The sequence below is a fragment of the Cyclopterus lumpus genome, chromosome 7 (assembly GCF_009769545.1).
Source record: "Cyclopterus lumpus isolate fCycLum1 chromosome 7, fCycLum1.pri, whole genome shotgun sequence".
NCBI classification, from domain to species: domain Eukaryota; kingdom Metazoa; phylum Chordata; class Actinopteri; order Perciformes; family Cyclopteridae; genus Cyclopterus; species Cyclopterus lumpus.
This window is the reverse complement of record NC_046972.1, coordinates 6,414,779-6,426,617: the sequence shown is the minus strand read 5'-3', so window position 1 is coordinate 6,426,617 and position 11,839 is coordinate 6,414,779. Positions and strand designations below refer to the sequence as shown.

General features: G+C 41.7%; 2 protein-coding genes across 2 annotated transcripts; one reads left to right on the top strand and one right to left on the bottom strand.

The window, feature by feature from the left end:
* The first annotated feature begins 1,784 nt into the window (after positions 1-1,784).
* otud3 (OTU deubiquitinase 3) lies at positions 1,785-7,200 on the top strand. The gene is made up of 8 exons (XM_034538338.1): positions 1,785-1,914; positions 2,776-3,072; positions 3,710-3,858; positions 4,531-4,643; positions 4,750-4,872; positions 5,030-5,162; positions 5,599-5,786; positions 6,501-7,200. The coding sequence occupies exons 2-8, from the start codon at positions 2,867-2,869 to the stop codon at positions 6,669-6,671; spliced, it is 1,083 nt and encodes a 360-aa protein (XP_034394229.1). The 5' UTR covers positions 1,785-1,914; positions 2,776-2,866; the 3' UTR covers positions 6,672-7,200.
* A 724-nt stretch (positions 7,201-7,924) lies between these two features.
* bcas2 (BCAS2 pre-mRNA processing factor) lies at positions 7,925-11,242 on the bottom strand. Its single transcript, XM_034538340.1, has 7 exons — positions 11,025-11,242; positions 10,241-10,333; positions 10,081-10,151; positions 9,128-9,289; positions 8,985-9,035; positions 8,816-8,896; positions 7,925-8,721 (listed from the first exon to the last, which is right to left on the bottom strand). The coding sequence occupies exons 1-7, from the start codon at positions 11,115-11,117 to the stop codon at positions 8,595-8,597; spliced, it is 678 nt and encodes a 225-aa protein (XP_034394231.1). The 5' UTR covers positions 11,118-11,242; the 3' UTR covers positions 7,925-8,594.
* Positions 11,243-11,839: the final 597 nt, after the last annotated feature.

Genomic DNA, 11,839 nt, shown 5'->3' with positions numbered 1-11,839 from the left:
TTTCTCTCCAGAGGCTCAGTACACCGCCACTATTACACACGCGCGCAGGCGCCCTTGTTTTACATCTCTTCCAGACATTGCAGCTCTTCAGTTTCTGCGCCATTCACGCTGTTTCTACTTCTACTATCCATGCATGTTTAATGTCAAAAAATTAAATTTTGATTTTTAAAAACCACCACAAAAAACAAACACATTCTACACTCTAATCCTCAATTCAGAAACCCAAAATGTGCATTGTCTAGCATATCTTTCATCGTAAAAAATTTAAAGACCTAATATCTTGACCTACGTACCGTTATTCAGGCCAAACGCATCCAATCAAATGTATACCTACAGGAGAAATGTAAAAATAAAATATCGTCCATATGCATGGATTCCATTAGACCAACCAATCGGCCTAAACAAGGTAAACAAGGCGTCGACAGAGAAATGTTTCTGTCCATCTGTGTAATGACCGGTGTTGAACATTGTTTCAGCACCATGGTCAGCGATCACCCAGCAGCCTGCATTTGCCAGCTGCTGCGGGATGCATTTTTCTTTTGAATTGTTGTCAAAATTATAACGTTTTACATGCTTGTTGTACTAAAACATTGCACTGGCACGGAGCCAGAAAATGTTGAGTGCCCCTATAGAAGTGTTGTCTACCTCCAGTGGATCATCTCCTGCATTAAAAATCCCAACATTTCACCGAAAAACTGGAAAGATTGTATTTGGTTTCAAGCAAAAAACAACTGTGTTACACTGGAAGAGGTCGGAAACGTGTACCAGTTTCACACAACTGTATGCTGTAATGCTTAAAATGAGCGAGTCAGTGAAGGTGTCAAAGATTGTGTCTCCAGAAAAGGACATCAGTCATAAATATAACATTGTGAAATCAGTTGACATAATGTTACGACATAAAGGCCTACAGTAAAAATGATGTGGTGTCCACACTCGGCTGACACTCCTCTGTTTCACTCAGGTGACTGACGCTGATTGCTGAATGCACAAATGCACAAATGCACAAATGCATGGAGCCTTCAGGCCATAACATCTGTTATCACACAATGCCATCACTGCGCTCTGTAATACACCACACAACTGACGTCTGCAGATATATGTCCGGTTTCTGTGACGGCAGATTGTCAGCTGGATAAATTCTTAATTTGATTTGTACTTTCTCTGGTTTAGGAAGTATCGTCTTGCTTCCTTCTGTTTTCTGATGCAATTTTATGTCTTAAGGCTATTTTTTGGGCCTTTTTTACATAGCAAATATTCTGTTTATTACTTCTCAGCCCACTCCTCCTACACATTATTTTCACCCTGTGTGGAGTCATCAGAAGGAGTTGATGGTGAGCCGATTTTCTATGAGTCGAAGAGAGCCGAGTGTGGAGGGATTTTTCAGAAGCAACATCTTTTTGAGACTTGTAACTGAGCCTCCTACTTTGTCCTGAGTCACATCTGAAATATATGATGACTCAGAGCTTTCGATAACTATAGTATATAGTATAGTAAAGTATATTATAGATGGAGGGACAGGATAGATTGATATATATACTGTATATACGTATATATATATATATATATATATATATATATATATATATATATATATATATACATACAGAGAGATAGATAGATAGATAGATAGATAGATAGATATACAGATACTAATCCACGTATTCCTTTAAAGTCTTCTTTAAAGTGTGTCAAGACGTGTGTATGCATTTTTATTTTGTGTAGTTAGTAGATGTAGACATAAGTCGCTTTCGCGGTTTGGCCCATTCCCCTTTCCGTACGTTTTGACGCACACGGACAGACGTATGCGGAACCTAGGTTGTAAACAAAAACGGATACTACACTCACTACATTCATCTGCTGTGCCAACAAATTAAATCTACGAAACATTTGTTTGTAGAACGCAGCTCGTTGGAGGTAAGCAAACATATATTAACGGTTAAGTGTTCCGGCCGTTCACTACAGCTTGAGCGCTACAAGCTCGGAGGATGTGTTGCGTAACATTCAGCCGTTGTACGCTCGCGAGCTAACTGCTAGCTTAGCTGTCGAACTTCACGTTAGCTAACGAGTAACGTCCCTTAGTGCCAGAACTAGTTCACGTTAGTTAAGTTAATAGCTAACGCGCTTACTAGTTATCGACACTACTATTCACTGATTAATGATCGATAGCTTTATAGCGAAACTCGTCTTATTGTCATTTAACGTAGCTTCAGTAATAATCATAGTTCACGCTAATTTAGAGGCCATATCACACATAAAAAACATCCCTTAAGTGTGAAATACTCCAATAAATGACTTTTTTTCGTTTTATCTTGCATGCAGTGTTTAATTTGTTAAATATCGACACCAAAATCCCTTCACTAAGCTTTCCTGTTACGCAGACAATATGCTTTTCATCGAAACGCATCTTGGAGAACGTCATTTAGCAAAGTGAACCAAGATCACACTGCTACAAATTGTGTCTTAATAATTAAGGGCTATTTTTTTATTTTGTCAGTATGCACCAGAGAATCAGACAAAAATATATAGCAGCAAGCTATAAGTCAAGGAATCCCAGCATTAAAGTGTCAGTCTTTAATGGAGTTTGGCTTAACATCTTCTCCATCTTGGAGAGATTATGAATGAATCTTCCTCTCTTTCAAATCACAGCTTTAGCAATGACTAACTGGCTGACATGACAACTTGGTATATTATGATGTCCTAAGAAAACATTACCTCTCTTTTAAATATTCTGAAAACCTCACTCCTGTTTCTGTGTCTTTTTTAAATCGTCTCCAGATGTGTGGCAGTGGTTGATGCGGGCGCCAGGTCATTCCTGTAAGAAGACATATTTTGGTGTTGTAGGCCCGCAGAGACGACTATAGCTAACATGTCTAGGAAGCAGACGGCAAAACCTGTACGCAGCAACAAGAAGAGTGAACTGGAACGCAAGAAGGATGAACGGGCAGCGCGCAGGGCCATCGTGAAGGACCGCAAGAACCGTCCTCAGGATGGCGATGAGGCAGCAGAGTTTGTCAGTTTCTCCAATCAGCTGCAGGCCCTGGGGCTCAGGCTGAGAGAAGTCCCCGGAGATGGGTAAGAGCCACAAAAACCAAAACAAGATTGTGGGGTCTATCTGTGCTTTGTTTCCCTCTGTATTGGCCACCGCCATCACTGATACTGCAACACGTGTCTCCTTAATTTGACTATATACAGAATGCTTTAAGATGGAGACAGCAAGTCATATCAGAAGGAAAACAATGTTTTCAACCTCTGTGCCTACAACTACCCTGACACTCAATAACAATGTACAGTGAATTAAACTGCAGAGTGTTCGTGGTTGCACGGTGGCTGCACAGTAGAGGCAAACTTCACTTTGTTGAGACATGATTTGTCTTCCCCAACTGATAACAGCAGCATTTTGTCATTTACAATATGAAAACAATCAGGGGAAGCTTATTAAAAAGATGGGAATTGAATTGGTCTTGCATCTATCAGTCATGCTCACTTACCGGGCAGAAGGTCTGGGAGCCTTGTGATCTTCAGGACTTGAGTCATTGTTTTTCTCTTGCCAGCTGATGCCAACTCCAGTGAACGCACAAGTGGAATACAAGCCTTTTACTTGAACACAACATAACATTCATGCTGGCCAAGCATCTTGACACTGAGTCATTTAACTGTAGGCAGTCATGTGAGGACATACCAGTCACTCGCTGTCCTTCGTTTCTTGCAGGAACTGCCTGTTCAGAGCGCTAGGCGACCAGTTAGAGGGTCACTCCCGGGGTCACCTGCGGCTACGGCAGGAGACCGTCCAGTTTATGATGTCCCATCGACAAGACTTTGAACCCTTTGTTGAGGACGACGTTCCCTTTGCACAACACTGTAAGAAAATTACCCAGGGGGGGACACTGAGTGAATCAACAAAGTAAATCAAATAAGATTCTGTGATCAGATAGAATACTTTTACTAATGCCTCATTCACAATGAACTATTCTGTCATATTTCTGTACACAAAGTCCAATGTTGAGACAATGTTGACCAGCAGCTATACAGGGACCCCTGGTGGCTCTGTTCTGTTTGCAATGGTGTGACAGACGCTGCGTGTCAGTGGTTTCCAGCTGGAGGTTTGCTACAAAGGAATTAAGAACATTGTGATATTTCCTGACATTCCTTTGTTTGCTGTTTTTGTATTTTTGTGAATTTCAGGATAATTTCTGTCAATAATAAAATAAAACATGAGGAAACTCACTCTTTGATTGAACTGGTCACAATAAGTAGACGTGTGTGACTGTTGATGAAGGATGCACATAGACATTGCTTTGCTTTAAGAACCACTGCTATTTGCATCCGTTTTGACTTAATTCTTAAGCGATTTAACTCATTCAAATGTTTTATTTCATTACAATGAAATGTATAAACACTTTTTTTATATAATCAATTTGTAAAAATGTAATGTAACTGCATATCTGTTGTGACAGAACCGATAAAAAAAGATGTCTGATCACAGGGTAAGATTATCTCGCAAGTAATTGCTTTTTGTTTCTCTCCGCCCAGTGTCCAACCTCTCTCAGCCCGGTACCTTTGCTGGAAACGATGCTATTGTGGCTTTTGCTCGCAGTCAACAGGTGAAAGTGGTCATCCATCAGCTCAACACGGCACTGTGGGAGGTATGGACAGAGCAGAGACTTTTAAACCATTGTCACATAATCAAACGCTGAATTCTAACTCACTTTCGGGACACCACACAGTTCATATGTGCTGTTCTCATTGCAGATAAATGGCGCAGAGAAAGAGGTATGCAGAGAGCTGCACATCGCTTATCGCTACGGAGACCATTATGACAGTGTGAGGCGGACTGGGGACAACTCTGAGAGTCCTGCTCAGCTCCGCATAGAGGTATAATGGGCATTCAATGGATAGGAATGCATTTGGGAAAAACATCCCCAATTTAGTAAATTTCAGGTCCACCTCTTTAAATTGTGCATCTTGTCATGTTTACACCTGTTGAAGCAGCAACCTTTACTGATGTGTTCCTCGCTGTTGCTGTTCCCAGAATCTTCAGAATTCACAAGCCCGGCAGCGTGAGTTTGGGGGCGGCCATTGGGACAGAAGGAAAAACCCTTCACCCACAACCTCAGAGGAGGACAACGTGATCCTGAGCTCCATCAGGAATCAAGGAATCCACGGTCAGAAGCTACACTTGAATAATTAGACTGTGGCTCAATAGTGAGCAGGGTCGTCCTTTAATCAGAGGATCGGCGGTTACGTCTGTGTCCTTGGGAAAGACACTTCACCCCAAAATTGCTCCCGTAGCTGTGCCTACTGTGTGTGAATGTTGGTTACTGATGTGCAGGTGAAACCGTAGATCCTCCCATCAGTGTATGAATGAGTGAATGACGTCATATAGTGTTAAAGCGCTTTGAGTGGTCGAAGACGAGAAAAGTGCTTTACAAGTACAGGTCCATTTACTGTCAAGGCATAAAAAAAACTATGAGGGACTTTTTTTACAGATTTCAAAACCATCATGCATTAGGTTTCCTATTGGTGGCTTTACGTTGCCAGGATTGGTCAGATCACACTGACAGGTCGTATGCCACAATGTGTGTGTGTTTCCTGTCCCAGGTGATGAGGAGAACCTGCTCCAGCTGAGTGCGGCGACCATCAATGCGGAATGGCTAGTCGGTGCCGTGCTCTGCCAGTCCTGTCAGTGCCAGTGTGCCTCCGGATTCTGCTCAGCCTGCCAAGCTTCAGCCACGGACTGCAGAGAGCCCAAACAGCCAACGGAGGGCAGCAACATTCAAAAACCAAAGGTAGACTCTCCTGTTTGCAGCCTGTTGCTGTGTTAAATGCAATCCAAGTCCATTTTTGATTTTAGATTTCACTTGAATGTTTTTCTCACACACAAAGTGAACATTTCCCCAGACTGCAGCAATAGTTGACAATGACAATGCAGTGAAACAAATACTTGACTTCCCCCAAAAAGGTTACAATTACCTATTCGTGAATTGGAAAAAAAGGGTTAAAGTTGCGAGAAAAAACCCCGGAAGTATTAAAGTCAGACCAACAGACTTTCTTCAGCAATTCCACTTTCACATTTGTCGTGTGTATTTCCTCATGTCGCCAAATGGTGTTGACAAACTGCCTTTATGTTGCGCAGCCCTGTTGTACAGTGACAGTAAATGAACCTTGTAACTTGTACCCGTTGAAGCGACCTGTCAATCACTAGTTAGCCCCGCCCTAAAGCGTATCCTGCTTTATGGTCTATCTGACTATAAATGGGACCATACTTACTAAATAAACATGCTGTATTGATAGGAATTGAAACTAGTGATTGAGACCATAAACTCATGTTTACAATGTTTATTGGGGGAATAAATCAAGAGAGAAGTAGAGTAATTTTCTCATAGACGTCTTTATAATCAGAGTCCATTAGAACCAATGCAAGTTCAAGGCTCTTCCACATTGGCCCTGGTCAAAATGCTCCTCAGTTACGGGGAAATTACTGAAATATAAACCATTTTTAGTCCCATCCCCAGGTATCCAACAAGCAGAGGAAAGAGCAGCAGCGGCAGGAGAAGAAGAAGCGTCAGGAGGAGAGGCATCGGCAGAAGTTTCTCCAGACTAAAGGGAGCCAGGACCAGAACCTACCAGAGGCTGTTACTTTAGTACCAGCTCTTAACACTCTCAGCATATAGACCGGAGCACTGTTACTCCAGCTACCGGTGGCTGGCGCTGTTTTTGCACATAGTAAAAAATGTCATTGGATCACAGTCGATGACTTTTCCTCAAGAGAACCCGATAGTTTTGTGTGTGTGTGTGTGTGTGTGTGTGTGTGTGTGTGTGTGTGTGTGTGTGTGTGTGTGTGTGTGTGTGTGTGTGTGTGTGTGTGTGTGTGTGTGTGTGTGTGTGTGTGTGTGTGTGTGTGTGTGTGTGTGTGTGTGTGTGTGTGTGTGTGTGTGTGTGTGCGCGCGCGCGTGTGTGTACGTGTGTACGTGTACGACTTTCAGTGTTTTGACCGAGCTGGTCATGGTCGGTGTACGCAGACGCTCCTCAGAACTGGTCGGCCTACCCTTTCCCCTTTTTTTGTATGCCGGACATCTCGCTTCAAATGACAACCGTGTGGGCAATCTCGTGCAGCTGGGCTTCGCAAAGGATGACGTGTGGTCAATGATTGTTCCGCACACTGTGTAAAGAATGTGGCAATAAATACTAAATGATCATTTACTGTTTTTTGTGCACCAGATAGTATTTCAAATAGAATCCCAGGATGACATTTGTGTTTTGCAAATTAGAGGGACATTAGTAAACTACACTTCTGACATGTTTAAAGACGTCAGTGAAGTTAGTCTTTAAAAGATGGTGGAGAAAGACATTTTAACGAGAAACAAAGTAACATTTCTTTGGATTTTAACGAAAGTGGCTTCAGCAATGTTTTACAGACGCATTAGATGTTTGCCATCAGTTAATATATAGGCAAGTATTTGACTGGCTGTTCTAATTACAGATAACTTGGACTTAGTCATGAGTGACCAAACGGTTTGTGTGTCATTATTAAACAGATTAATGATTACAAAAAAAAGAAACCTTCGATAGCTCCGCCAGCTGTGCAATGTTTAGTGGCTTTTATCGGACAGCTAATTGGGCCTTCAGCTCTTGGCAAGTTAAGTTTCCAAATGTCCACTAGAAGAAAGCTGGGATTTCTAGACAAACTAGAGCCCAAATTGAAATAGATGTATGACTCCTGAGCGTATGCACCATTACTGTCCATGACCCACAGGCTGCCTGAGGATAAACCGTACCATGACGCAATAAAAAGGCAGAGCTGTAATGTAAAGTAAAGAGGAGACGGAGCACAACACAATTTCAAACAGAAAAGTGAAGAGGATATTTCACATCCATTTATATATATTTTCTGATGTGAGAAAAAAGTCAAATCCACACTAGAAAATACAAGAAATGTTAATTTTATTAATACATAATAAAAAAAATTACAGCAAGTCAAGGCGGGGCTCACAGAGATAATTTGTCTTCCGACAGACTTGACAACCTATGTACACTCAATACTAGATCTGAAACCTACATGCTGGTGCGAGTTATGCTTTAAAGAGAGATTATGACAATTTTCCTGAATATTGTCACTTGTGGCATTTATGGAGTAACATTAAATGCTAGTATGACTGAAGCGCGACAAGAAAAGGAATCTTAAAGCCAATAAACCAACTCGGTAATGTGAATAACATGAAATCCATTTCTATTTTGCAAGCATTAGTCACCAAGACCTACTTGTTAAGCAAAGATGTAATCTATTGGATATGAATTCAACTCTCCATTTGCAAGATGACGTATCTTGTTGAAAAAACATGCATAGTCTCGCTTTAAACATCTTTTACCTTTGAAATTAAAAAAAAAGGACAAAAGCTGCATTATGCCACATTTCATGTGTAAAATGTGTCGTCACTGAGGTTTCTGGACTGCTCCTTCTGAAAGTCAAAGGTATTGGATGATCTCCTCCACACAGTTGCTTCCTAGTGCAGTCAGTTATGGAAACATGATGACATCTTTCCGATTGAGGGATCACCAGTTTGTAGATCAGTGCTACGAGGGCGACATCTGCTGCTCTAGAAGTCCTGGCGTATGTTCTCCTTGTTCTCATCCCCCTGCTGTTGCCTGAGCTGAGTTACTTCGTTCTCCAGCTGGATGATGGCCCGCTCGATCTCAAAGTTCTTACTGACAAGAGACACCCAGCTGTTGAGGGGGACAGACATGGATGTTTACAACTGGGGGAGGATTGTGCTAAACACATTCCTCTGTACAGTGATCATAAACTCTTCAAACATACTTTGACTCCAGCTCTCGCAGTTTGGCTCCTCCGGCTAACTGGTCGTTCTTACGCTGCCAGTTTAAATCCTGAATTTGCTTCCTGTGTGGCCCAAAACAAATTATTTTACATGCAAAAAATTGTTCACTGACACTTTGATTCACCACGGGTGATCCAGCGATCCGCTCACCTGAACTTCTGGAGTTCCTTTTGAGCCATCTCAATCATGAAGGCCAAGTTACTGAAGGAGAAAGACAAGGCAACACATTAGCAGTCTTCAGACTAATAACGCACAGAGTTCAGGCGCGTTGAGAAACGGCTGCAATCACGTACTCGTTGTAGACTTTCCATGCGTTAGTCCCGTACTGCGACATGAGCTCCAGGTTCTCAATGCGGACTGCCTGGTGCTCGAGCTGGGCCATCGAGTTGTTCACACACTCCTGCCACGCTGTGATGTCGTTCTTCTGTCCCGACGAGGGGGCTGGCAGCTCGTATCTGCACAGGAAAAAATAAATAAAAATACACCTGTGCTATCATTTTAAAATGGTTAAGTTGAGTATTTTTTATATATGGTTACTTTTTTATATATAGTTACTGCAATATGGAGCTGCAACTAACACTTGTTGGCATTATTATCTGTTACACTTTGGGTTTTTAGAAACGAGCGCTGACATGAAACTCTGAATTATTTAACATCTACTATTCTTATAGCAGCAAGGCGCTTGTTCAAGTAGTTCACATTTGAACCCCCTCCACACAAAAACACAATTAGCATAGAGCTGAAACCATTAGTGAAATTATTATTAGTCAATAATTAGATAACTATTGTTTGTTTGTTAATAATTAGTAATAGCAACATTTTTAAAAGTCTGCTATTCTATTAAACTGAATAGCTTTGGATTTTTGGACTGTTAGTAAAAAAATTAATTTAAAAAGACCTTGGAAGACTTTACTATGGGCACATTTTTTTCTTGCTCTTTGCTGACATTTTGTACCAAATGACTCGAGGAAATTATTGTTGCATGAATCGCTAATTAAAATAACAAGTTGCCGCTTTAATTCTGTTTAGTAGTGTGATGTTACAGGCTTGTGGCGCATCTCACCATTTTGTAAATTCGTGGCACGTTTCCACTGAACTGAATTCGCTCACTGGTCTATTACAGGATTAAGTTTCCTTTTTGAATGACTGTGTGTGTGTGTGTGTGTGTGTGTGTGTGTGTGTGTGTGTGTGTGTGTGTGTGTGTGTGTGTGTGTGTGTGTGTGTGTGTGTGTGTGTGTAAATGTACCTCTTCATACTCAGGAGGTCCATGGGCTGCCGAGCCGCCAGTCGCTCAAATTCATTCCTCATGATTTCGGTCTAATGGGCGAGAAGAAATACGCCGTTACTTCTGTCACACTGGTTAAGACGTGAAAAAGGGTGTTTTAGAGGTCTGGGAGCTTTGTCACCTCAAAAGTAGCAAAGTCAGGTGTTTGCAAGTAGCTCAGGTAGTTCTTGGTAGGTCGGTATCTTCTGGTCTCCTCCTCCACCAACGCTGCAGCCTACAGAACAAAAGATTATTCAGGCTTTTAAAAGCAACACATCCAACAAGAAATACACGTTTTTTCAGTTTTCACAATGGCTTGACAATCAACCAGTGCAGGCGTTTTTTATTATTTTGGACTGGAAGTCGGACTCAAGCAGTGAGAAACGCATTTGAAAACATTTGATCACAAACACAAATCAACAGAGCTTCACAGACAGACTGGATGCTCATTCTTGTGGAAGTATCACACGAAGATTGCTTCGTTGTTGTACTGTGGTGAAATGGCACAAAGTGACAGAAGCTGATAACACATTAAGAGTGAAAAGTAAAAACAACTGTATATTAATACACCCTGGGCCCTCACATGACCTGGCTGCTAATAAACACCCTGAACAACTCACGTATGGTCGGACGTTATGTGTGCGTGTACTTGTCTAAGCGGGATGGGACTTCCTCCGGCTCACGCTCCAGCTCCTCCCAGCAGGAAGCAAAGCTAACGTTCAACTGAACCACGGACTTTAAACTACCGTTAGCTAAATATTGCACTTAACTCACGCGTATGCTCGCATGTACACGAACTGAAAGGCTCCAACTTTAGTTTCAAACTGCCCCGTGTCGATTAAAATGCGTCTAAATGCCGCACAGCGTGCCGCGTTGAGCATGGTTACGTTAGCAGCCACGCTGCGGTTAGCTCCCCGTTCACTCACCGCTTCTCGGACACCTGCCGCATCGTAACCTTGGTCAAAATACGGCAACGCATCGACGAACACTTCGCCAGCTACTGACGCCGTCCCAGCCATTTTTAATCAGTCTGTATTGTTGAGTTTGTTTGCTGTATGCCTCTCGTAGCGACAAAAAAAAATAAAATCTTCCCAGCTAACTAAACGCCAGTGGTTCCGGTCTCAACCTTCAAAATAAAGGGCTCACCCAGCAGCTCGGCCGTGGGTTGTTGTTGTGACCCCTAGTGTAGTGGAGTACTGCTGCTTGGAGAAGACAAGATGCAAGAAGTAGTATTTTGTTGTACTCTGGCAAAGGTTTTTGCCTGTTTTATTTTTTGTAAAAACATTTACTCTAAATGTAGACTTCTGAGGCTTTTTTTCTCAAAAGCACAGACTATTTTAAGTTTAAAAAAATACTTTCATCTTTGTGTCCGTCAAATAAATTGTTATAAATAAATAAGTTATATTACTGGGTAAATACACTAAATAGTATAACAACAATATGCTATATGCATACCCTATCATTGTTATGTAACTTAAACATAATAACATCAGACAATTGTAGTTGGAAGGAGTTACACTGAGTCATTCTCCCATAGACAGTTGGAGGACAATTAGATACAAAAAAAGGTACAGGTCATGTTTCCCCCTAATGATGTTTTTGTTTTGTTGCAGTATGTATTATTGTCTGTGTTGGTGCTTGTTTCTTTCTATATTTTTCTTATGTGTATAATTGTATTTATTCCCCCCCCCCCCCCCCCCAACACTCCCTGTTCGGATATTTATGTATTACAGATATTCAT